Here is a 27,551-nt window from a genome sequence, read left to right on the forward strand (position 1 = left end):
GCCAGCCCTGCAATTAGGTTGGAAGTTGTGAACATTATTCCATTTCATTTTGGCAGAAGTATCGTTTCAGACGGCCACTGGAGATAATGAGGGAACGGGGCTGGCGCTTACGTTATCTCCTTACGTAGCACCAGCTGGAGGGATCACTCGTGCTAACAGCTTGCTCTCGCGTCTCCTTGAGCCTTGTTTTGTCGCTATCAGCAGCCGGCAGCCGGGGAACACCTCCGCTCAGATAGCTCACCCCCCGGACAAGCAGCCCGGCGTGGCTTCCCGGGAATCGAAACCCCGGCGGGGGCGTGCTGGGCTCCGGGCGCCCCGAGGCGCTGCGGGGGCAGGCGCAGCCCGGCCCCGCCCGGCCTGCCTGCCGAGGCCCGGGGGCACGGCCCGGGGGCACGGCCCGGGGGCAGCCCGTGTGCCCGCGCCTGCCGGCACTGCTCCTGCCGGGGCACCCCGCCTGGCAGGACACGCTGCTCGCCGTGCCTTTGGAAACCTCCGTGCCCTTGGAAACCTCCGTGCCCGGGAGCCCTCGGGGGCCCTCAGAGTCCCCTTCAGCCGCAGTGCTGGGGGACTGTCCCTGTCCCTTCTGTCAGCCCTTGCCGGCAGCAGCCTGTTGGGGCTGGGCAGCCTCCCGCTCCCGAGCCTGTCAGGGGACAGGTGACACGGAGGGAGCCTCGCCCGGTGCTCCTGCGGGGCGCGAGCGGGCGGGGGCGAGGCGGCCGAGGCGGGATGTACACGCGGGGTGTCACCTCGCAGCCGCCCCCGAGGGGGGCAGAGGAGCCATGTACGTGGAGTGTCGCCTCAAACCAGCACCCGAGGGGCACAGAAGGAGAATACACATGTGGGGTGTCCCCTCAGACCAGCATCCGAGGGAGACAGAGCAGGAATGTACGTGTGGGGGGTATTACCTCACACCTACTGCCTCCCCCAGCGCTCCCGCAGGAAGCGCAACAAGCGCCGCCGAGTGCCCTGCCCGTCCCTCCCGGCCCACCGCCCGCGGACTACGCTTCCCAGCAACCCCGCCGGGGCTCGCCCCTCCTCCGCCCTCCCACTCTCCGCCGCACGGCATCACGGTCTTCGTAGTCTCTCCATGGCAAGTAGATCCCTTCTCTACTTTGGGACTTGGCGGCGAACGAAACTATCGCTCCCGTCCGCCCCTGCGGCGCCGCGCGTGCGCCGCCGGCGTGGAAGTGCGCGAGGCCGCGGCGCTGCGGGCACTGAGGCGGCCGAGGGGCGGTGAGAGCGGCGGCGGCTTCCGCGTCGGGCGGGGGGCGGCGGGCGGCGCTCGGTACCGCACGGGCAGCACCGGCACCGGCGGCGTCCGAGAGGCGGCGGTCGTTGCGCGGCGCTCAGGGAATGCGCCTGTGAGGGCGGCGGAGGAGCGGGTGCGGGTGAAGCCCGGGCGGAGCGGAGCGGAGCGATGTCCCAGCCCCAGCAGCCGCCGCCGCCGTCCCCTCAGCAGCAGCCGCAGCCGCCGCCTCCGTCCGCCTCCAAGAAGCGAGACCGGCGCATCTTCTCGGGCACCTGCCCCGATCCCAAATGCCAGGCGCGGCTGTTCTTCCCGGCGCACGGGCCGCAGGGCAGCGGCAGCATCGAGTGCACGGACTGCGGGCGGCGCCACGAGCAGCGGCAGCTGCTGGCCGTGGAGGAGGTGACGGACCCCGACCTGGTGCTGCACAACCTGCTGCGGAATGCGCTGCTGGGCGTCAGCGGCGCCGGCCCGCCCCGCAGGAACACTGAGCTCGTCAAAGTCAATGGCCTCTCCAACTACCACTGCAAGCTCCTGGCCCCCATCCTGGCCCGCTACGGGATGGACAAGCAGACTGGCAAAGCCAAGCTCCTCACGGAGATGAACCAGGGAGACATCTTTGACTGCTCCCTCCTGGGCGACCGCGCCTTCCTCATCGAGCCAGAGCACGTCGAAACCATGGGTTACGGGAAGGACCGCTCCGGCAGCCTCATCTACCTGCACGACACCCTGGAGGACATCAAGAAGGCCAACAACAGTCAAGAGTGCCTCATTCCTGTCCACGTGGATGGAGATGGCCACTGCCTTGTCCATGCCGTCTCACGAGCGCTTGTTGGCAGGGAACTGTTCTGGCATGCTCTCCGAGAGAATCTAAAGAAGCATTTTGAGGCGAATCTAAGCCATTACAAGGCACTTTTCCATGACTTTATTGATGCTGCAGAGTGGGAGGATATTATCAATGAATGTGACCCTTTGTTTGTTCCTCCCGAAGGTGTGCCAATGGGCCTTAGGAATATTCACATCTTTGGTCTGGCCAACGTGCTGCACCGGCCTATCATCCTGTTAGACTCCTTGAGTGGAATGCGAAGCTCTGGAGATTATTCAGCAACATTCCTGCCTGGTCTGATACCTCTGGAAAAATGCATGGGGAAAGATGGCATGTTGAACAAGCCGATCTGTATTGCATGGAGTAGCTCAGGACGTAACCATTATATTCCTCTGGTTGGAATAAAAGGTGCTGCTTTACCTAAGCTGCCTAGGAAACTACTTCCTAAAGCCTGGGGAGTTCCTCAAGACCTCATCAAAAAGTACATCATGTTAGAGGAGGATGGTGGCTGCATTATTGGAGGAGACAGAAGTTTGCAGGACAAGTACTTGATGAGGCTTGTTGCTGCGATGGAGGAGGTTTTCATGAGTAAGCACGGTATCCACCCCAGTCTTGTAGCTGATGTGCATCAATATTTCTACAGAAGGACTGGTGTAATAGGGGTCCAGCCCGAAGAGGTCACTGCAGCTGCCAAAAAAGCAGTGATGGACAACCGCCTTCACAGGTGCCTCATCTGTGGGGCTCTTTCAGAGCATCACGTTCCCCCAGAGTGGCTGGCTCCTGGGGGGAAGCTGTACAACCTGGCAAAAAGTACTCACGGCCAGCTAAGGCCTGACAAAAATTACAGTTTTCCCCTGAACAGTTTGGTGTGTTCTTACAACCCTGTGAAGGATGTGCTGGTACCAGACTATGGCCTGAGTAATTTGACTGTTTGTAACTGGTGCCACGGTAACTTAATGCGTCGTGTCAGAGAAGATGGGTCTGTTTTGTATATTGATGGAGACAGAACTAATACCAGGTCTTCAGGTGGCAAATGTGGCTGTGGATTCAAGCATTACTGGGAAGGGAAAGAGTATGACAATCTGCCTGAAGCTTTTCCTATAACTCTAGAGTGGGGTGGAAGAGTGGTGAGAGAGACTGTCTACTGGTTCCAGTATGAAAGTGACACCTCTTTGAACAGCAACGTGTATGATGTCGCCATGAAACTTGTCACCAAGCACTTCCCCGGTGAATTCGGTAGCGAGATTCTCGTGCAGAAAGTTGTCAACACAATACTGCACCAAACTGCCAAAAAGAACCCTGATGATTATACCCCTGTAAATATCGATGGTGCTCACGCCCAAAGAGCTGATGATGTACAGCAAGGACAAGAGTTGGAGTCGCAACTTCCAACCAAAATCATTTTGACTGGACAGAAGACTAAAACTTTGCACAAGGAGGAGTTGAATATGAGCAAGGCTGAAAGAACTATTCAGCAGAACATTGCCGACCAGGCTTCTGTAATGCAGAAAAGGAAAAGTGAAAAATTGAAACAAGAGCAGAAAGGGCAGCCCAGGACTGCTTCTCCTGGGGCCGTTCGCGAGGGGCCCTCGTCTGCACCTGCTACACCAACCAAAACCCCGTATTCTCCAACATCTGCAAAAGAAAAGAAAATTCGAATAACCACCAATGATGGGAGGCAGTCAATGCTTACCTTGAAGTGCACTACCACCTTCTTGGAGCTCCAGGAAGGCATAGCAAGAGAATTTAATATTCCCCCGTATTTGCAATGTATTCGCTACGGCTTTCCTCCAAAAGAGCTTCTGCCTCCCAAAGAAGGCATGGAAAACGAGCCTGTTCCTTTGCAGCACGGTGACAGGATTGCCATAGAAATTCTGAAGGGCAAGGAGGAAGGCAAGCAGGCTGCCTCAGCTCACTCAGCCCATGCTGTGAAGCACGAAGATGTTGCTGTGACCAGTAAGATCTCCTCGAAGGATCTGCAAGAACAAGTTGACAAGGAGATGTATTCACTCTGTCTTCTGGCAACACTCATGGGTAAGGCTGACTTGGTGTTATTCTTCAAAATTGTATTTTTAAGTAGAAGATAACATGTTGCAAACTCTAGTTACAAACACATTTCCCTTTTTCTTAAATCATGCTTAATCTTGTAGCTGAAATGTAGCTGTAATCTTGTAGCTTATTCCTTTGTTAGAAGGACATTTAAAATGCTGTCAGTGACTTTTGTAATGTATATATGAGGTATATGAGATACTTGTTCTTCCTTTGCTATAAAGGCCTCTTTTAAAAATTGCTGTTTAGAGGTGATTTCTTTGCCTCTGCTGTCCTGTCTTTCTGTTTTTTCTGCCCCTCATTAGGCACACATTGGAAGTATATGTGTGAAACTACAGACTTTTTTTTCCTACATCTCCCTCAGGTTTCAGGAAATAAATTCAGGGCAGGGGTGAGAAGGGAATGCTGAGTGTCTGCTCATTGGAAGTTTGAGGAACAAATTTTCACCTTTGTAGTAGGAGGAAATCCTGACATTTGGCCCCACAGGGAGTTGTCTTGGTTTAAGCACATCAATTTGACATTTTCTCCTTAGGCAATCCGTTAAGTTTTAAATGAAGATCTGGTATTTTTTAAAGATTTAAGAAAAGTGCTATTTCAGAATATAAAGAGGAGAAATTGGAAGAATCTAAACATGGATCTGAATTCCAAAGGTCGGACATAGGGTTGCAAAGCTATACTTGTAAATTATCAGTCATGTAAAGCTGACTGTGAATAATTCAAGGCAAAAGGACTTTTCTCAGGTGCCTGTGTTTTTCATTTTCCTTTTTGAACTCGGGAGACTTGGACCCCTGTTTATGTGTTTTGTTCATCAGGTTTCACAGTTCTGGCTGCTTTCTGGCAGGAAGTAGAACTGTAATTATCATACATTCAGCTGTATGAACCAGTTGAATAGTCATGTTTACAGTTGGTTTTTTTTTGTGGGAGCCTTCTCCTGCTGGAGGGATTTGGTGTGGCTAAAGCATGTGATGTTTCAGAAACGAAACAATTACGTAATCACAGTGTGGTGTGTCAGAAGTTCATCAAGCAGAACTTTGATTCTTTTCCAAGTGTGATTGTTTACTCCTGTGTCTTTTACAAGGTAGTGTGCTGAATCACTACTCACCTCATCACACTGACATTTACACCCCAGTTCCAAAGTGCAGGAAGAAGTTAAGTTTAAAAGTTGTCTTCACTTCTGGATGAAACTTAAAAGAGTGCTTTCCTGTTTGCAGGAAATACTGCTGGAAGTATAGTTATTGACTTCAAAAAACTTTGGCATGCTTTAAAAATGTCTTGGTTACTTAAGCATTAAGGTGTGTTATTATTTCACAGGTGCTTATCCAGAAACCGTGAGCTGATCTTGTATGCAAGAATGGCCTTTTGTCTTTGCCTTCACTGCTGTTAGATTCTGCTTTAAGAGCACCGGTTAGACTAGAATTTATCTCACCCTTCTCTGGCTGCATCCATTGTGCATTACTAATAGAAGTAAAAGCAGCAGCAAGTGATAAACCAGCCAGTTATAAAACCTTATACAACTACTGAGTAAGATGCTGTTATTGTATCATGACTTTTCTAATTGGGTCTTCATTTTCTTTTAAAAATACTTGTGAGAGAAATCTAGTTACTAGACCGTTCACAATTGTGATTTTTCAACAGATTAACAAACTTCCTAAGTCCTTGCACTTTCTTAAGGGTGGCAATTCCTCAAGGTGGCATATTCAGCCTTTTTGAGACATGAAGCCTTAATTTTTCTCAGCAGCATTTCTGTACTGCTAAAAACTGCTGCAAAGGTCTGAGAGCCAGCTTTGTAACTTTGTTCTGCTAAAAACATTCCTGTAATACAGTGAGATTAGAATGTGTAGAGGGGAGATGCTGATGAGATAGCTCATTGGGCTAGACACACCTTTCTTTTCCCCAGTGCCCGTAGTGGAAGTGTGTCTTCAAACATCCATAATTATTCATTCTGTGTGCTCAAAACAGTTTCTTTCATACAGAGTCTCCTGTAGGCTGAAGTATTTTTCTTATTTCAGCTACTAGATTTTTTCTTTTCTGATCTCAGCTACTTATTTTAGATCACATTCTTAACTTTTTTATGTATATAATTTTTAAAAAAGCCCTGGGAAATTAAATACTGTAGTTTCTGGACCAATTAACATATTATGCATGATTTTTTGTAAAGCTTTCTCTTCTTTTTTTTTTTCCTAGCTCAAAATGCGGAATTCTGTAGGGAAATTACTAAAGGAATTGGAATTTTGCATTAACATATTTAAAACATTATATTTTAAACCAGATTTAATTACACTTCTGCAGAGGCACTCTGAATATGTGCAAGCCAGATATGAATTTATTTTGATTGGTTAGTTTTTCATTGATGAATTCATCCATACACAAGGAATCAAAATAGCCAGCTTTAAATTTAGTGTATTCTGTGATACCAGGATTTTCATGGAATTAAACAGCTTGCTTTGAAGCCAGCTGAACTTCTCTATAACCTATTTTATCAATTGTGGTTTTTATTTGTGTTGCACTTTGTGTGTTCTCTCTGCTGTCTGCAGTGACAGTCCTGGGCTTGCAGCAGCTGCAGGCTAACTTATATCGGTGAACAAGGCCTGTTTGTGGGCAGGACAGGCTGGATTTGTTCCCATACCTTAATGTTCTGGGATTGGGGTCTGGTCTGAGGAACTGTGTACTGGAGTAGGAACAGTATAATCTCTTTGATAAATGTAGTGTCTTGAGGGAGTTTTTAATCTAACTAAATGATCATCCAAATTAACTTGTGACCTATAAACATCTTGCTGCCATGGCAAACAAATCCAAAACAAACAGTAAAACTCAACTAACAACAAAAATGTGCAAACCTCAAATGTAGTTTAGTTGAGTCACACACTAGTTCCTCTGATCTGGGAAAGTCCAGTTGTAACTGTGAGCTTTTTTTGTCTTCCAGTGGGAGATGTCTATCAAAACAGTGTCATTAGTTTGTATTTCTTTCAGTGGCTGATGCTTTTGTATTGTGAGCCCTGCTCTCCATGCTTTCCTGCATGTAGTACTTGTTAGTATTGCATAAAAGGCTGTCTAAACAGTGATGCTTCCCTTGTGCAAGGCTCGAAAAATCATACCCACAGCAAATAGGGAAGCTTTCCTTGGAAAATGTCAGTAATTCTAAAACTGGGCTTCTCTTTAAGTCCAGTGGTTGTCTTGTGGAATGAAAGGGAGTCCTTCAAATGGTAATGGATTGCTCAATGCAGCAGTAAAGGAGTTCTTAGTATGGAGTCCTGCTGGCTGTGGCCTCTTCAGGCTTCAGTGGACTGACAGCTGTATTCTGATAGTTCTCAGTGCAGTGGTTGTTTTGATTCCTGTGGGCAGTGTTTAAAACATCAGGGAGACTTGGAAGAGGCACATCATCAATGCTCTGCAGACACCGTGTATAGGGAAGTGCATTTCAAATGGCCAGTGAGAGTAAGGACACAGGTAGCAGTGCCAGAAGACTTCCTTCAGTAGATCATGGAAAGAAAGAGCACTTGGTTTATTACTTCAATGTTCATCTTGGAAGCAAAGGCCAAATTTGTGAGCTTGATGTGCGAATGAATGCGATGAACCCGAGTGTATATGATTTGAAGAAATGGTTTCAAAATTCATCAGATTATATCAGTCTCCTGTCTTTAAAACATCCAAAGTCAGAATGTGGTGAATGTGCACTGTACTTTTGTAAAGTGAATGGGGGCTTGAGTAATGCCTGCAGTGGAGAGGTGAGTGACAGCTGTGGGGGAACAGACAAGCAGGGGGGCATGGAGAGTCCTGTGCCTCTTGTGCTCTTTTATTTTATTTTTCTTATAACAGCAAGCAAAGATATATTGGTGGGTTATATTTTACAGCCTCACACATTCCAGCTTTCTCTATCCAAGTAGTACAACCAGTTAATTGTAGTTGAAGATTTACATTTTCCAATCGTAATAGAAATTTGAGAGATGTTGTTACTGAGATTTCAATCCCTACAGAAGGGGGCAATTTCTATCTAAAATGTATTGGTATGTTCCATGTATATTTGATGGAAAGTGGGAAAAACAATTTTTTTTCTGAAAATGTGTATGCACAGTAGTTGTTTCTGCATAAGGAGAATAGAATTCATCAGAATTTTCTGTTTGTACTGCTTAGACAGCTACAGCACATGTCACTTCTCTGAAGCAGGTAAGTGGTTAGCAAAATAAGGAAAAGGGTATAGGCTAAATGCAGATCTGAAATGATTGAGCAGGTGCTGTTAGGTTACTGATATTCCATCACTGTAACCCAATTTTTCTGTTCTTTATATTCCTTTCCTTATGTAGTCTAGGTTGTTTTTTTTTTCTCCATGGCATTTAAAGTTGTCACATTTCAATGCCATTTTTGGCATTGTTGAGAAACACTGGTTATACAGGACTGCCAGGGCCTCATGGTTGGTATTTTGTTTCTAACTCTCAAGAAAAGCAAGGTACAAACACAGCTTCTATGCAGCTGCCTGAGTGAATGTTTGTGTCTCAGCTGCAGCATTAAGTCTGCTGTGTGGTAGCTGTGAAATTGAGCTCTGATTTTTGAGAAGGTGTAGGGATATAGAATTCAGATTTTAGTGAGCAAGGATATGTGTTTGAATTTTGGAAGTGTGTTAGTAATTTCCTAGTTTAATGTTGAAAGTAGAGGTAGGAGGGGAATGGAGGCTCGTGTTTAGGGCTTGACAAAGAAACAGGAGCTGCATCTTGGATCAAATCAAATTTGGGAACCTTTCTTCTAGAACACGTAGGATATTTGACTGCAGACAGTGGTATGTTTTTCTAAAAGTCTTTCAATGTCCCAGGCTCATGTTCTGTGCATTTGCAATAAAAATTCAAATTGTTTATTGCATAGAAGAAAGTGAGGAGTCAACTTTTAGTTGAAGGAGTTACATTTTCAGCCCTTGTCTATAATATGTAAATACTGCTGTTTAATTTTAATGTTTGTGTTTGATTTTTACAGGAGAAGATGTTTGGTCTTATGCAAAGGGGCTTCCTCAGTTGTTTCAGCAGGGTGGAGTCTTCTACAGCATAATGAAGAAAACAACAGGTATTTTTTTGGTTTGGTTTTTATTCCTTCCTTCCTTCCCCTGTTTCCAAATCCTGAAAATTGTAAATTGGTACTGAGTCACTTCTAAGCATAAATATGGTTTTTTTTGAAAGTCTATTACTGTGGAAAATTTTCATTCTTAAATATTGGAGAACTCCTAATGTTCCCTCAGACAGACTAAGACTAGGGAATCTGCCTAAACCTATTTCATTGAATTTAAGCCTCTTACTTTCTGAAATTTCCACTTCCTGAATTATACAAACAACTCTTTTTTTTTTTTTTTCTTAATGACAATATGACCAAAAAAAGTCAGCTGATTTTTTGTTTTCTGTATCTTTTTCTCCTGTAAGGATCAAACAATGAAATCATAATACTTATTCCTTTACTTTAAGATGCTTACTGGATAAGGAGTTTACCTTCCTTGTGCTTCTTAGTAGATATTTTATACAGGGTACTCCATGTTTTAAATTCAAATGGTTGGTTAAATTTGTTTTTTATATTCCTAAGATTATTGTTCAAAAGCAAAACTATCCATCCCCTTGTTGAATTGCTGAATGTTGCATCTTGGGTTCTGTGCAGAATAACCAAGCTAGTGGAGTACATTTGATTTTTAGGTGGCTTTACAAATACTGCTTAAAAAAAATAGCAACTGTTTCTTTAGAGAAGAAAGTACTAAGGAGTTATTTTCTCCCAAAGTTATTTTCTTGATGAAATCTTTCCATTCACAGTTTAACTGTTGTGATTTCAGCTATTATAATGGTCCCTTTACTGCTTTCTTGCTGTTTGGTTTTTTTCGTAGGCAGTTTCATCAACCTTAACTTTATCTTACTTATTTCTGGAATAAATTAAAATGTGTGATATACTCAATGCCTGTCACTGAAGTATTAGCCTGATAATAGAGTTAGCATGCTAAGTGTCTTATATCTGTTTCCTTTTAGTTTTCCTTCTTTTACTATACTTGTACAGTAAGGAGTGGTGTATTGTTTGTGGAAAGTGAATCAGCTTGATGGAAAGGGTGTTTTTGACCAATTGATGGCTAGTCAGATTCGAAATCCTGAAATGAATCCAAGGAATTTTAACCCAGCTCTCAGAAAATGTCTAACTTAAAAGTCATTTTTCCCAGCTTGCTGTGTAAGAAATAAGGCTATAGCAGATAATGGTGTAAATGCCTGCATACAGAGAAGTGCACTAGTTTCAAATACAGACTGTCTTGGTAGGTACAATTCCTATTTCAGCATTAGTTCACTTTTACAATTCCAGTGTGCAACAATCTGACTCATCTTTCCATTTTAAGAAGCTACTTACCTATTTGTAATCTTTTAGATAATGTAATAGTGCACCTATCATATTGGACCTTGAGAACAAAGCTGTCTGTGAAGCATAGGTACTGTTAATCAGTTGAAACTTGATTTAACAGATCTTTGAGATGTTGGGATTGCAGTTTCAGAGGCAGTTTTGGTCATTCATAGGAATTGTTTCAATTCCCTCTTTTGCAAATGAGAATTGAGCTGCTAAATTACATATCTAAAATATGTTGTTCAGGCGATGTTAGATAGGTGTTTGAGGTTAAATTTTGTTCTGCATTTTGGCTGTTTGGTTATTGGTTCCCATGGATATGTAAAGAAAGGAGCCACATGTCTGAACCTCTCAGAATAAAATCTTATTTGTAGGTCCTCTGCAATTGTGGATGTGTGAATGAGAAGCTGTGGAGGATGAGTGAGATTAATAAGTAGGTTCATTAGGATGAAAACAGTTTAATAAGTTATGAAATTATTGAATGACCTTTCCCACTGTTGCCCAGAATACTAATTTTGAAAGCATTGTGTTTGGTAATACAGAACTAGAATTTGCTTGTTGTGTTTCTTCCCTTCTGAATAATTTCTGGTGGTTTTCTTCAAGAATTTTGGGAAAGAGGAAAAATCCCAACAGTTTACCTGTTCCTGGCACCTTTTAAACTGTGTTGTTTTCCTTGTAGCTGTCCATGCATAGCTGATGGAACTAAAGTGAAGAGAATGGTTGCAGCCAAGTTTTCATCTGCAGATAGCTTTTAGCTCACAGAAAGCCACCATCACTGAAGTGATACCTTACTGCTTTTACCACAGCCTGTATGGGACAGAGTTGAAAGAGTTATTTTGTGGTTTATGATGATAAACTGTAAAGACTGATGGTTGTCCATTTTTGGCACACAGAAACTTCAGAACTTAAAATTATCTAGTGAACTCTCAGTTTTAACAGATTGGTCAAATTGTAAGTGGGATAGTTAAACAGCAGAGCAATAATATTATGCATTTTGTTTGTTTTGTAAAGGTTAATAATTATAATATCCAGGACTACTAAATACAGTAAGCTTGAAACATGTTAATCTAGCAGCACTTCCTCTCAGAGAACAAGACAAAATAGCACATTTGAAATTCCTCAGGCTTAGCAGCAGTTAGGCAACCAGAAATCCTACTACAGTTCTAACTAGTGTGGAAGTAATCTCAAATAGTGTTTCTCCAGATAGTGTTTTGAAATGTTCTCCTTATTAGTTTTCGGGTTTTGATTTGTGATGGTTTGGTTTTGTGTGATTTTGGGGGTGTGGGTGGTGGTAGTGATGGGGGTTTGGCTTGTTTTACATTACTGCAAGCATAGAACTGCAAGTTGTAGCAGTGTGGTCATTTTATCTTGTGATAATACACTATTGTCTCTTCATCAGTCATCATAGAAGGCAGCAGCATCTTTGCAGCATGCTCTGGTTATTGTATGGCATAAAAGCCTACGTTTTTTCTCCCGCAGTAGTAACTTTCAGTGTTTGTTTTTACATCCTGATTCAGTAAATTTAAATACAGCGCGTAATTACTGCGTTCAGAGCATGCCTTAAGATATGTTAGCACTTTGAATAACTTTTCCTGTCTTTATAGGTTTGGCTGATGGCAAGCACTGCACTTTTCCACATCTGCCTGGTAAAAACTTTGTGTACAATGCAGCAGAAGACAGACTAGAGCTGTGTGTGGATGCTGCTGGGCACTTCCCGATCGGTCCCGATGTTGAAGAGCTGGTTAAAGAGGCCTTGAGTCAAGTGCGAACAGAAGCTGCTTCGAGAAGCAGGGAAGCAAGTCCTTCACATGGAATACTGAAGCTGGGTAGTGGTGGAGTAGTGAAAAAGAAATCTGAACAGCTACATAACATAACTGCATTTCAAGGAAAGGGTCATTCCCTAGGAACTGCATCTAGTAGTCAACAACATGATCAAAGAGCCAGGGAAACACCACTTTTAAGAAAGCATAGCACAGAAACGGACTTCAGTCCTTCTGCTAAAATTGAGCCTTCTGTATTCACAGCTGCTTCTGGTAACAGTGAGCTTATTCGAATTGCTCCGGGAGTTGTGACAATGAGAGACAGCAGGCAGCTTGACCCCACTTTGATTGAGGCACAGAGAAAAAAGTTGCAGGAAATGGTCTCTTCTATTCAGGCTTCAATGGATAGACATTTGCGGGATCAGAATACAGAGCAGTCAGCATCAGTTGATGTATCTCAAAGAAAAGTAGAGGCAGTGAGTTCAACTGCTAAAACTGGGAGCTTTCAGGCTGCCTTACCCGAATCATTCTCTGCACCAAGTGGTACTGAACACTTGAATACTGAATCAACTGATGGTAACATGGTGAATTCTGTGGGAACAACATTCCCTGCGAGGTCTAAAGCACAAAAGGGAAATTCTGTTGAGGAGCTTGAGGAGATGGATAGTCAAGATGCAGGAATCACTAATGCAACTGAGCCAATGGATCACTCTTGATAGGTTAAAATCTAATAAGGGTAGAAGAAATTACTGTTCAAATGTAATGTTTATTGGCTGGGCCACACAAAGTGATTAGTTATTAAATCTTGTATGTATGTCAAAGATTATATCATCTTATTCAGTGCATGATAAGCATGTGATTGGCAATAGCTTTCAATATTACCATACTGCTGCCCAGGCTGGCTCTGTTACCTGTAAATTAGTTATTAGGAAATGCACTGAGATGAATATCTGCTGTACATGTGGGTTCTTGAAAATTCTTTGTAATTTTTAATTTCTTAGAAGTCTTAAAATTTAAGCCCATGCAAGGTTCTTACCATGCTAGCTTAAGGTTACTGGAAGGGCTAGAACAGGCAAAACTAGATACATGGCAAAGTTAATTCTGTCCCAGGTACTTAATGCCAATAAAAAGTACCCTATTGTCATAAATTAGACATACATTTCAAAAAGTAACTGAAACTAAACTTCTGCTCAGTTTGATAATGCAGCATATACAGTGCTTTTAATGACACTTTGCTGGCACTTCTCCAATTTAATAACTTTTTCATTCATATCCTCCTCTCAGAAATCTTGGAATAAGTGTAACTTTAGTAAACTGAAGTCTAAGTTCTCCTGTTGTCAGTTAGAAAGCAAGTTAGAAAAAAGGCCACATAGCATATGATGAAGATACATTGAATGTGGTGTGGTTATGCATAGCAGTCTGAGCCAACACAACCATTTTGGTGCTCTCTTGGTAGCATTTCCTCCCAAATACCAAACTGGTCAGGTGGTTGTGCAACTTTTGAGACAATTATGGGAGAGAAGTGGGCAGTTGCAAGTAAGAGCAAATGTTCAATGGCAAATCCATTTATTTTAGAAGACTTGGATTGCTGGCATTGGTTAGAAATGGCAAAAATGAAATAACAGCTGTCCTCTTAAGAGCAAATTAACAATTTATTGGAAGGAAATGACTCTCTAACACACATTATCCTAAAGTGTTTGGTGATAATTGAGCTTTTAGAAGCTCACTGTTTACTCTGTGGGAGCAAGGGATACATGCTGTTTCAGTGTCTATAAAGACTTCCCACCTCTCTCAGCCTCACTTGAGTTTGTGATGCAGGTTTCCCTGCATCAGAGATAATAGAGCTGGTATCCACTTAAGTAGTGTGTTCATCAGATCTGTAGTGCTAGTTTTCAAGAAGCAGCCATTGTGCTTGCTCCCTAAGGATGGAATGTGTTTCTGATACTGCACTTTGCTTCCTATCTTCATAGTCATTTAAATGCACTATTGTTGCTTCTTCTTATGGTAAAATAACATTGAATGGATGAAAAGATGTTAATACAGCTTCAGAGGAATTAAGAGCATTTAAGTACTGAAGTCTGTGTTTGTGCACATGTAGGTTTTTACCAGTTCACAAATGTGGTTTGTGTTGTATATGTTTGTATTCAGGAAAGTCTCCTCACTTTTTACATTTCTAATCACTTAAACAGTTCTAAGTGTTAGTATGATAAAATGTCCCATGGGGAAGGATTTATTTTTGTATGTAGAACTGAAATGAAGCAAGTCACTTGAAAAATAGCCCTTCTCTTTTGTCAAAATAAATTGAAGTTACTCTGTTGGTTAACTTTTTGTGTAGATGGTACAAATATTTTATGATTTCATACACTACTTAGAGGTAAAATATAAATACCACATTTACATAAATAAATGAAAAATGTTAAGATCTCAAATTGCTATCTGGTAAGTTAGCAATTTGGAAACTTGGAATGTATGAAGTAATTGGCTTGCCAGAACTGACCTTGCTGATGCACTGATTAACTGGCAGGGCTTATTCAATGAGAAACAGGATGCACATGCAGCACCTGGAAGCCTGCCATGACTTCTGAAAACATTTAGTCTCCCATGAATCAGTCTAGCTCGCTGAAGGCTACATCTATATAGAAAATGTTGAGTAGAGGCTTGTGCTTTGTCACAGTGTTAAAAAAGTACAGCAGTGACTTGTTCCTGTGAAAGAATTTCAATCAGGAGAGGCTGAGGGGGAGGAATCCCCTGGATCTCTTGCATTTTAGACCAGGTAACCAGTGCTTTGGTAGTTTCAATCTTTTCTTTAGGGAAAAAAAGTCTTCCTTGGCTGGAAAAATAATGAGTGAGTAGTGTATATGAGAGAATTTCAAGTTTGAAATAAATTGAAGTATTTATTGCACATCATTCTTGTTTCGAGGAAAAATGCTTACTTCTTTCATGCCTTTCTGGTAAGACTGCAGAAGTTTGTGTGCCTTTTACTGTGTAAAGAGGAAGGCTTGGTTTAGTTTTGACACACTTCCCATTTCAGCAGTAATTTGACATTTTCCTTCTTATCTAAATAGACATAGAAACAGATAATAGCTCTGTTTGACTCACCATTAGTGTCATCTCGGGCCCACTCAAGTCGTGTAGACAAGAACCCTCCAGTTCCTAAAAGAAGATGGTCTCACAGGACTGGTAAAATGGTGTCAGTCACAAGATCTGCTGGTGTGAGTTCTGGAAGGCAGGATTGTGCATATTTCTTTGCAGTGTTCTTATCTCCTGTAGCTTTTTCTGCATTTAATATCAGTGGTTTTGAGAAAGATAGATAGCTCTTGATACTCTCAAGTGAAGCTAAACTTCATCTGTGTGCCAGTGAGATGTGTGACTGTGCAGGAGAAGTGAAATAAAGAACACCAAAGTGTAAATTGGAACAGATGTTTCATTTGGTTGCTGGCAGTGGGTGCAAATGTAAGTGAAGACAAATCTGTGTGCCTGTCCAAGAAGCACCAGTGTGCTTGTTAGAATTCCTGTAAGAGTCAGGAAAATGCTGGGGGGTACAAGGGCAGGGAAGACTTTGGCTCATTGTGGATGAGAAGATGTGTCAGTAGGACTTCTCAAATGTCAAGAATGGTGCCCTTTTCTTGAAAAGTAAAGGCAACCAACCCAAATTCTTGCTACCAAATTACCTGTGGAAGAGGTTGTGGTTTTGAGTACCCACCTTGATTACTTTCATGTCTGAAGGCCAAGGATCTTCTATGCTGTGTCTCATGGCAAAGAAGACACATTATTAGAAAATCCTAAATGTTACTATGGCTTAGTATGTATAACCCAAAGAAAAGATGATTGCTAAAAATACAGGCCTAGTACAAAAATCAAAAAGGGAATGAACTAGATTGCTGATGAGCATATGGGAAACCTCGGGAGAACAGATCAGTTTTCCAAGACTTCTACTACTTCAAATGGCTGGCTGCTTAGTTGACTTTTTGATAGTGCTGTTTCTCTCTGAATTGTTTGCATTTCAGTGAGGGAAAATAAATAGCAGATTTTCAAATGAAATCAAAGAAATTTATTTGGGATGTCTTCCCTCTTGTAGTCACAAAACAGCTGTGTGCATTGTTGGCTTTGTGAATTCCATGTAGTTTACTAGTCTTGTGCTGGCTGTAAAATACAAGCTAGACATTGCCTCTGCCAGAGTGCTCTAGCAGTGTCACAGAGGCACAGTGCCACAGGGCTGTGTGCTAAACAACCCTGCAAGGCCAAAATACTTGATTTACACTCTTTCATAAAGTAGAATCTGTTGTCATTGTCACAGGGTTAGTGGAGTTGCTTTTTTGATGCGCTGAAAATGCCAGGTAACAAAATTCTTGGTATGTTTACAGTTGGGAGAGTGATGCTCGATCTGACTTGAATGGATAATTAATGATTTAAGAAGATGCCACTGTTAACTCTACATTTGTTTGGCTTCTATTTTTAAATATCAGAATCTACATGCTTTTGTAAAATAATAATAATATGAATATGAAGTTAATCCTTTTGTTAAAAAAGCCACAACAGAGAGTGGTTTCTTTGTTTTGCTTGTGAATATCAGTTTAGCTTCATGAAGAAGTTGCTTAAGATCTTTAGAATGCAGGATTCCCTCTGAGCCCTTATGCCTGTGGTTGAGCAATAAAAGGTTGAAACAAGAGTGGTATTTTCAGAGTTATTTTATGTTTGATGAGGATTATTGCCAAGAAATGAAAGAGTGCACTTTTAGGAGGGAATGCTATTTAAAATGTATAAATAGGAATTAAAATAGTGTATATATTTAGAAAAAAAATCTTTTTAAAAAGTAAGTGCTTTACATGTTGAATTAAAAATAAATTAGCATAGAAACTATACCATCTTCACAGTACTGGCTGTTATCCAGCAAGGTTTGGTTTGTTCTATTTGTGATTGCTGTACTAATTATATTTGATTTTTTTATCAGTAATGTAACAATAGTGTATTATAACAGTATATAGTGTACTATACTACACTTCACTGTACAGTATTTGGAATTTTCTTTGATTGCTATATTAAAACTATAAGTTGAAACATCTGCTTTGGTTTTATAAGGTGTAATTTTTATCTAGCCTTTCACACATTAGCTTGTTTAATTAATGCTGATTTGCCTACAAAATGAGTCAGTTGAAAATGTATTAATTTCCTCATTTTGCGGATAAATTGCATTATACTTGCATACATGAATATTAGTACAGAAGTTGAAAAACTGATACAATTCTTAGAAAAGTAAAATCTGATGTTACCCATTTTCCTTTAGTAATGGTTATTTTTCAAAATAATTTTTTGAGAGAAAAGTTCTTTGAGAAAAAAATTGGTTTTTTTGACCTCATGCCTAATCTAAATATTTCCTTGAACACATGGGACCTTTGAATTTGAGAGATCTCTAAACCGTACGTTTCATTTATTTGAGACCAAAATTCAAGACCTGAATCTTTTTTTTTTTCCCCAAAGCTGTCATGAAGAAAATGTAGAAAAATGCAGACCAAGTCAGCATTTAAGATACCTTGCAATCTGTGATTTGAAACATTGGTCAAAGTGTATTTCAAAGCAAAATTTTAATGCATGCATGTAATATTCAAGTATGAATAGTACAATTTGGAAGAACTAGGCTTTTGAAAATTTGGCAATACTCAAAGATGAACATATTGACAACTATTTAAATTATCTCTATGCTTTTCCCACCAGCTACATGTGGTACTTTGTTTCACAAATTGGCTTTAATCAAAACTTCTGAGCCTAGAAACAAGCCATAAAACCCATCTGCAAAACTCTTGTGTTACTTCTTCCTGTATTTACTGAAAGGCCTTAATTCCAAGTGTGCTAGCATTAAAACATTCTTTAAAATGATGGGTGTAAATACACTGTTAATTTTGATTGCATGTCATATAATGAAGAATTGAAAATTATCCTTCAGAAGATTTGTATTTCAAAAGCTTAAATGATTAATGCTAAGCTAGAAATTTGCTCATCTTTATTAATATAGTACTTATCATCTTAGCCAAAAGCAGTACTGAATGTATGAAGCAACAAACTTAAGTGTGCTTCCAAAGTGTTTTCATTTTACTTCTGCACTTAATTGTCTTAATATTGGTCTATATTTTTATTTTGCATTGGAGTTGTTGGGTTTGGGTTGTTACTTGTTTGGTTGGTTTGTCTCTTTTTTTTCTTATGCATGTTCGCAGCAAATCTGTTGTAACATCACTGTAAAACCCCATCTTCCTGTCACCATAAAACTCCTCAAAATACAATCTTATCCCTAGGGCCAGGGTGAGAGTGAACCTTGGATATTCACCAGCATGTGTAGCGAGTTATGGAAGGTGCTTTTGGTATCACAAAGTCAATTCAAACACCTTATGCTGTCTGCAGCAGTTAATTGAAATCATGTTGATTTCCTTGATGTAGAGGCTTTGATATATGTTGGCTTCTACTGGTTTGTGTAGTTTTGAGTATTTATTACTCAGAAATGGATAAAGAAAAGTAGGTGTTTAGATTCACAGTAGACTTGATGGCCAAGCTGACATTGCAGAAACCCTGTTGCTGCAGCTGGTTTGAAATGGATTATTTGGATTTGAATTACTTAAATTGATGTATACTGAGTTATTCTGAACATCTGTTAACACAGAGGAATTAGGCTTCAGTGTAAGCATGGCCTCTCTTGCAGTAACTTGCAGGCACTTTAAGAGGTTTCAGAAAAGACTGTTATTCTTTGTTCTGTTACTGAAAAACATTGATTATGAGATAGCTGCACAGACTTGTATTTGGACTTTATCCACCTCTATTTTTAAAAGACTGCCTAATTTTGTTTTCTGCTGGAAATAATACTTCTAGTGGCTTGTATTGCTGGTAGCAAATCTAATTTCACTTCTAAAGTGATCCTGTAGGTCTGGACTGGGTCTGTGCTGTTTGGAAACTCATATTCAATAAGTGAAAAATTAAAAGAAAGATGGCAGATGGAAGGAAGTTACCAGAAATTATAAGAAGGTTTAAATGGTGCTGTGGTTCTTATTAGCCAACAGTCTGTGGAGTCTGGCTGGATGAAATGCACAGTCACTTCTTACAAACCCGCAAGGCATACTTAAGCAACTTTCAGAATAAGAAAACTTGATTTTGTAGGCTACTTTGTAAAGTTAGTGTATAAGATTTTCTTTAAAATGAAGTTTCTTTTAGATTGTCACATTGTTGTGTAAATGGAGAGCAATACTTGCCAGACACTACCTCCTGATCTTAAACTCTCCTTTCCCACATGTATTTGTGCCACCTCTGCAAATCCTCAAGACGTTTTCTGACACTGCCTTTCCTGTTTGCTTTTTATTTGTCTCTTGAACTTTTATTCCATATCCTTTTTACCACTGATGTTTTTGCAAGTTTATTGTCCTCTATTTATACTGTGCCTCTTAGACAGTAGGAGCAGCAAATGATTGAATTTCACAAAAATTAGACTGAAGTGTAAGAAAACCTTATTACAAGCACAGAAACCTTATATGGCACAGAAAGGAACAGAGGGAGATTCCTGGGAGACAGGAGCACTTACCTGCATATCCAAAAGGGAAGATGCATGGGGATTTATCAGTGTTTGTAAAAATTCACATTGTTGTTTGGTAGGCATCTGTGTTTTTTGTTGTTCCATCTCCATGGTGGAGCTTTAGAAGATGCAGTGGCTCACTCCAGATCTGGGGATTTCCCTGAGATCTGCCTTTGTTTTCTCCCAGGAACAGAAGCTGCCAAATATATATATTTCAACGTGGGAGAGAAGGGGTGAGACCTTACCACACTTTGCCCTGTGATGATGTAGGTGCAGTGAGAAAAAAGCCAAAACATACAGAAAAGGCAAGAGCCTAACTTAAACATGTAGGGAATTAAATAGCTCTTATTTCTATTTGTATGCTCAAATCTGCCCAAGCATTGCTCAGTGCATACCAAATCCTACATCTGATCACTGCACATACAAGAACACTACTTCTTTCTCCACTGTGTCTTTCTTAGAATAAGGCCCTTCCTGGCTTCCTAAGACAGATGCTGGAAATAGCAATTATTTTTGCAGGCAGCGAAGAGAGATGCAGAAAATAAAGGTCAAGAGTACCTGCTTCTTTTTGTTTTCAAAATAAGAAAAGTCAAGACACGGTACAATGAAAAAAAACTAAATGCCACTATTTATTTCTTTATTCCGTCTGTTTTTCTGAACTGTAACCATTATTTCACCCTGCCACATTCACCAACTTTTTTTTTTTTTTTGTTTTCTTCCCTGCATTTGAGGTCAGCTGAGCTAGCCCATTCCCTCCTCTGGTCGGTGACTTTGGACTCTCAGGTCTCTAAGTCAGCAGCCCAAAAATTCCCTGTTATCTATTGCCACTGTGAAAATAATCTTTTATTATTTAACATTTTGTTTCCTTCCAACCCTAATGCTGAGGTTCTACATTGTAAACTCCCATAAACTCCCATCTTCTCACAAACTCAGAAAATACATTTACAGTAACTGAAGACCTTTCATGCGCACCTGTTCTGCCTGGAGAATTGGAGCCAGCATGGACGTATGAAGTCTTTTGTATCTGTAAGCACCCTCTGAGCTCTCTTCTCTTGCTGGAATTCTGCAGGGCATGGGAGCAACACTGCCTTGGATAAAGAGGCAGACTACTGTTGTGCAAGCAGCAGGGGCCAGCACCTCTGGGAGAGCTGCTTGTGATCCTGGTCTGCGTGGTTCCTATTTTTGTAATTAGTGTTGGGAGTCTTGTTGCTAGTTTGGAAAGCTGGCAATCAAAACACTGTTCTTTTTATAAAATAGTTTTGATTTTTTGGGTAGAAAGTCAAGCAAGTGCTTTTTATCTATCATCAGGATGTTATTGAATTTAGGCTGAATCTAGGCTTGCCTGAATCTAGCTCAGGCAGTTGCCAGGACACTGTTGCTGCTGCCTGCCTGTCAGTTGGCTCAGTCTGGCTCTGATAGCTTTAGTCCCTTTCTTTAAGAGCAATTGTTTACTCCTGGAGTTGATACAAATCTAAGATTTAAGTTGACTTCTCTTGCATTTCTAGTGATGACTTGTTAGGACATAATTCTAAAACCATGAGGTACCTGATTAACAGGTGACTTGCATATGTCCCCTTTGGTGTCCAGAGTTGTACATATGTTGGTGAAATACTTGTTTTAAAACATTTGCATACTTGACCAGAACTAGTAAAATTATTTCTCTATAATTTCCAAAATAAACAAGTGGCACTTGAGAAATTAGAAAGGTTGTTAACTGAGACTAATGTTATAATCTAATCTGGCAGTGGTATCATTACTAATTATTGTGAGAGTTGACAGCAAGATGATAGGTAATGTCTGGGTGTAAACTTAGGAATGTTTTCCCCTTTTTCATTGATTCAAGGCTGTTCCACTTTCAGCCCCTAAAAATTAATATTTGCCTGTACAGTGCCTCATTTAAGTGAATGCTCATGCCATTGAAACTATAGGGGATGTGGTTGCCAAATGAAATTAGTCCCTTTAGAGGAATGCTGTCAATCAGTCTAGCTGCCACTGTACTTTGCACAGCAGATGAGGTGAGGCTTAGAGCTTGGTTTCAAAGTGACAGCATCCATCTGAGCTGTGCAATGACACCATTTCCTTGCACTCTGTGCAAGAGGATCCTAGTGTTGGTCTCTGGCAGGGCTGTATCCCTGGAGCTGCTTTGCTGGTCTTTGAGCCTGGGAACTGTGGTTGTTTTTTTCTGTCCCAAGGCTTCATTTCAAGGCCACCTCAGAATTCTTTCAATAGTTGCGCAGCCTCCTTGATAAGCTGATATAGGCTGCTTTGGAAACATGCAAGATGTTTTGTGTGCATGATTGTCAGGAAGGTTAATGTACCAGAATAAATTTTGAGCCCATCCAGATACACCAGATTATTTTGGTATTTTTGTGATATGGTAGCTTTAAGCCTTTTGTTTCCACCTTCCCTACTCTAGCATGAATACTGTCAATACAATAAAGTAAAACTCATGAAATCACAAAGTACACGCAATTCTTCTGTGTCTGAACACAGGCTAATTGAATTAGGCAAAGGTAACAGTACTTCTTCCCCTCTGCAAGAGGCTGTGTAAATAGGTTGAGCCAAAGTGCCCAGAACCTGCTAAGTCTCTGAGTGAAGGGGCTGATCCTTTAAGACTTAACGTTTTAGGAGAATGTTATGAGAAGCATTTAGAGAGAATTCTAACAAAGTCAGATCAGTCATGAATAGAATATTGTCCTTCAGAATCTCTGATACCAAGCAGATGGAAAAAAGAAAATAATAAAACAAGACTAAGTATAACTAAAAGCATATAGCAAGTTGGAATTGTTCTGAACTGCAGCTCCCCTGAACTGGCTGTGACATGACTGGAGTACAGATGACAAGCTGGAATCTTCAGTACTAAGACACAGAACAGATGCAGATAATAAGGTGCTGTCATATGAAAAACTATTTTAATTTAAAAGAGTATCTGGTGTGTATCCTTGTGCTCTTCATTGGGAATTTCTCCAAACATGAGGAGGAAGCTCAATCCCACCAGGATGATGCAAGCAAGAACACCTTGGCTGCTGAATGGTGGTGCTGTGACATTGAATCGGGACCAAGTCAAGCAGCTGGACTGGAGATGTGATGGATACACGTGGTTTGATTGACATTCTTGGTGTGTCAGTCAGTGCTGAGCTCTGAAGATTGCAGTCATTGGAGCAACTGGTGATAAAGCACTGAAAACTGCTAAAAGGAAAGTACCTGGTAAAAGATCTGTGAAGGCACCTACACTGAGCATTTTCTTTATTTTACAATCATCAAGTGTTTCTTTTATTTTATAGATCTTAGTTCTGTGGCACTGGCAGCAATTGGTTGGGAAAGTGTTTGCTGAGGAACTAATCCTCTTGTTTTCCACAATTCAAAAAACTGATTATTGAGTTTACTTTGTAGGAATTTTGCTAGATTCATCTCTCATACTAAGAAATCAGTTGCCTACGGTATTGATTATTTGTGCTGAGAATCATCTTCACAAAGACTCTGGGTTCCTCTGTTGTAAGGTTACCAAACAACCTATAGAGACAACAATTAAGACAGACTCATTATTCTTAACTTCAACTCAGTGATGTTAAGCCCTATGCCTCCCAGGGAGCATCCATGTACTGCTTTATTGTCCAGAGAAATGTTGAATTAGCTGCCTGAATTCACAATGGGATTCCAATGCATAGCAGCAAAGAATTACAAACTTCTGCATGTGACTTCAGAGTTTTTCGATAATTTCCTTGTGATAATGGGCAGTGGGATCATGACTGGTATTTTTTATTCACTAAAGGAAAGGCTTTATCAGGAAATAGATGGAACTCTCACCAAACTGGAGCAGTAAAAAATAATATACATATAGACTAAATATATGGCCTTATACTGTAGTATCTTCATACCGCTGCAGCTTGGTGACATTTTTTGAAGCATCAGTGTTCCATGGGAAGGGATCTGTTGCCCAGCAGGAACAGTCTGCTGTTAGTTAAGGTCATAATGAATGCCTAATAGAAGTTTTTCCCCTGCAGATCAACAGGAAACTAAACAAGAAGGAATAAATAATGGAACAAATGGTAGGACCGTCGCTCTGTCTTCCAGAGCACTTTGCCCTTTGCATTATCTGGGTAAAAGCAAGTGTCCCTGCTTATGGAAATGTGTTGGCCACTGCCATTAGTACTTGGGCAACACTACAAAACCCAAGCTAAATCCAAATGCCAACAGCTGATTCAAGTGTTTGGTTTTGATTTGTCAGGAGACCCAAAGAACTGTTCTAAGGTAATGGGAAAGTGGCAAAAAGTGCCACTGGAATTATGTCCACTGTGACTCAAGGTCTATGAGCTATGATTTGCCTCCTCCTGACACCCTGAACCTGCAGCAATGCCTTTGCACTTGTTCTTTGTCATGTTCTTTGGCTCTAGCTAGAACTGGACCCTCCCTTGTCACAAGGGAGTCTTGGGCAGGGCAAACCAAGGCAGAAAGCAGTTCTTGCACAATGGGACTCAGAGGCTGCTGGCTGGTGAGTGTCCTGTCAGAAGCCTATGAAACTCAGTCTGCTGGCTTGTGGGCCATGACAGCTCAGATGGGATGAGAGGGGACAGTCCAAATCCTGCTGCAGAGACAGTGTCTGTTTGTGCCTACATTCTTATGAGGTCTATGAAGACAGTAGACCTCTTGCTTGATGTTGTCTAGTTATTAGAAGCTAAGAAGAGATAGAGAGAATAGGGGAATAGAGAGATGGGGGAATGTATCTCCATAGTTTTGGTTTTTTTTAATCATGTGGGAGCAAAAGAAACTCCAAAGATTAGACCTTGTCACACAGGACAGTAACAGGAAAAAAAAAAAACAAAACCTAAAAAAACCAAACCAAAACAAAAAAAGGGAATATATCTCCATAGTTTTGGTTTTTTTTTTAATCATGTGGGAGCAAAAGAAACTCCAAAGATTAGACCTTGTCACACAGGACAGTAACAGGAAAAAAAAAACAACAAAAAAACCCAAAAAACCCCAAAAAACCAAACCAAAACAAAAAAACCCAAAACCAAAACAAACAAACAAAAAAAAAAACCAAGAGAGGTGTGTATGCCCTCTGCTGTGTACTCCATGGAGAATGTTTACTGGATGTCATAACAAACTACATCTTTAGGCTATTAGTCCTTCTAACAACAGGACCATCAGTGCTTATTATTTTAGCAATTTGCTTCAGCTAATGTTCTCAGGATCTATTTCCTGCAAATTAGGAACACACGTGTTACTATAGGAATATACAAGAAGGCACCTATTTAGACAATAATATTTTTGTTTCAGGCTCCTTTCACTGTGAATTAAATATAAATGAGTGCTAAAAGATGCCATTTCATACTGTATGAGGCTGACGACACAAATCCTGTCTCAGGGTGGTTTTTATTACTTTTTCATTACAGCTTTTGTAGTTCAAAGTCTCCTGTCAGAGCTTTGATGTGGGGAAACCTGCTGCGTTGTCATCTCTGGATACTAAAAGTGCATTACTGGGAATGTAGGCTGGTGCTGAAGACCTATTAGCAAAGACTACAAATAAAACCCTCAAGGATTTAATTTTCTTTGCGAAATGTGCAACGATACTAGTTCGCCCTTGTAACAGCGGGTTTGCGGAGCGGGTGAAATTGGGTTTTTGGTGCGCTTTTGGTCGTTTTTTTGTGGGCTTTTGGTGGGTTTTTGGTGCGTTTTTGCCGTGCCGTGCCATGAGGGCTGTGCCGCCGCCTGTAATTCCCGCGCGCCCGCGCAGGGGGCGCTGCGATCCCGGCATTCCTGCCCGCAGGCACGGGGAGCATCCACGGGGCCGCCCGCAGGTACCGGGAGCACTGGCAGTGCCGTGGGGATGCACCGGGAACAGCCCTAGCGCTGTGGGGATGCACAGACTCCACACACGGCTTAGTTTGTTCAGGTAACTTCTGTGTATTCCACCCTGGAGGACAACAGCCTGCCCATGAGCCAGCGGTGTCCTGGTGCCCTAGAAGGCCAGCGGTACCCTGGGGTGCATTAGGAAGAGCACCCCAGCAGGTGGAGGGAGGTGATCCTGCCCCTCTGCTGGTGGGGCCACATCTGGGGTGCTGCGTGCAGTTCTGGGCTCTTCAGGACAAGAGAGACAAGGGGCTTCTGGAGCAGGTCCAGCGGAGGGCTGCAAAGAGGATTAAGGGAGAAGAGCACCTCTCTTTAAATACAATGGATCCAAACTGAAAGACAGTAGGTTTAGATTAGGTATTAGGAACAAATGATCCCCCTTTACTAAGGGTGGTAAGGCACTGGAACAGGTTGCCTGCAGAAGTTGTGGATGTCCCATCCCTGAAAGTGTTCCAGGCCAAGTTGGATGGGGCTTTGACCAACTTGGTCCAGTGGAAGATGTCCCTGCCCACTGCATGGGGACTGGAACCAGATGATCTTTAAGGTCCCTTCCAACCCCAGTCGTTGTATAGTTCTAGCCAAAGACTTGTGTAGGGAAATACGTACAACACACAGAGGTTCTGCTGGAATGTAGCTTTTACTTCACTATGGTGGTAGCTTCAGGAGATCATTGCCTCTGTGGTGGTGGTTAGCAAATTTTCTTAAGTAAACCATTGAAGAAAATGTATTTGGAAAGAAGATGATGGATAAGAAACCACCTGCTGTTTTTGGTGATTTGTTTGGACCACTAAAGCAAAAATCACACTGCAATTAATAAAAAGTGATGGTTTGTCTGTGATGGATGTGAACACTCCAGTGTCAAGTGAACAGCATGAATGGGCACCTTTAAATGCTATCCCTACCCTTTCTGGGTTTTTTTGACTGTGCTCTTTAAAGTAGGTGCTCCCACCTTGCTCTCTTAGGAGCTCTGTGGAGTCCACGTGTCCATCGGCACAGCCACACGAGGATGCGATGCCATGTTTCTACCAGAAAGGAAGTTGTAGCCAGGTGGGGTTCGGCTTCTTCCAGGCAACTAGTGACAGGATGAGACAACCTAGTCTTAAGCTGTGCTAGGGGAAGTTTAGGTTAGACATTAGGAATTTCTTCACGGAAAGGGTGACTAAACATTGGAATGGGCTGCCCAGGGAGCTGGTGTAGTCACCGCCCGTGGAGGTATTCAGGGAAGGAGTGGATTTGGCACTCAGTGCCGTCATGCAGTTGACAGTGCTGCTGTCATACGTTGCACCCGATGACCTGAGAGGTCTTTTCCAACCCGATTCTATTTGGGGGTTGCCTCTTCCCAACAGACCCGTGCCGTGGCAGGAGCAGGAGCCCGTAAGAGTGCTGGCTGGCTGATGGATGAGACGTGCTTTTCGGCAAGAGAGGGAGGCGGGAAGCGCTGCCTTCGTCCGCCGGGACAGCTCGCCCGGGGGGGAGCGTGAGAAGCCGGGAGCGCCGCGCTGGCCGACCCGCGGGCAGCAGCGCCAGGCTGCGGGAGCCGCCGCCGGGCGTTTGGGCCGCTCGCAGTTCCCTGTGTCTGTCCCGAGCGCGTCTCCATGCTCCAGCTGCTCTCGAGAAGGAAATTCCAGCCCTACTTACAGCACACATCGCCAGCGGCACCCGAAGAAAGGATTTATCCTGAGGAGCGGGAATGCCGCCCAGCTCCCTTCGATAGCTCAGCTGGTAGAGCGGAGGACTGTAGAGGCGCGGCCCGCGGGAATCCTTAGGTCGCTGGTTCGATTCCGGCTCGAAGGAGACGCTCGGTTTTGCCGCGCGGGGGCGGCCCCGCCGTTACGTTCTCTCTCTTTTGCCGTCGGGAGCCGCCGCCGTTGCCGCGGGCGCGGGGCCGGCTCGCGGGCGCTCGCGGCGGGGCGTTGCGGGGCC

General features: G+C 42.3%; 1 protein-coding gene and 1 non-coding gene across 2 annotated transcripts; both read left to right on the forward strand.

The window, feature by feature from the left end:
- Positions 1–1,417: 1,417 nt before the first annotated feature.
- On the forward strand, positions 1,418–17,290 carry VCPIP1 (valosin containing protein interacting protein 1). Its single transcript, XM_039702995.1, has 3 exons — positions 1,418–4,106; positions 9,084–9,170; positions 12,071–17,290. Exons 1-3 carry the CDS (start codon positions 1,418–1,420, stop codon positions 12,940–12,942), a joined length of 3,648 nt encoding a protein of 1,215 aa, XP_039558929.1. The 3' UTR covers positions 12,943–17,290.
- Positions 17,291–27,332: 10,042 nt separating this feature from the next.
- TRNAY-GUA lies at positions 27,333–27,422 on the forward strand. Its single transcript is given in 2 exon segments — positions 27,333–27,369; positions 27,387–27,422. It is a non-coding gene; the product is annotated as a tRNA-Tyr (tRNA).
- Positions 27,423–27,551: the final 129 nt, after the last annotated feature.

This window comes from Passer montanus, unplaced genomic scaffold (assembly GCF_014805655.1).
Source record: "Passer montanus isolate IOZ18808 unplaced genomic scaffold, ASM1480565v1 scaffold16, whole genome shotgun sequence".
In the NCBI taxonomy this organism is placed as follows: Eukaryota; Metazoa; Chordata; class Aves; order Passeriformes; family Passeridae; genus Passer; species Passer montanus.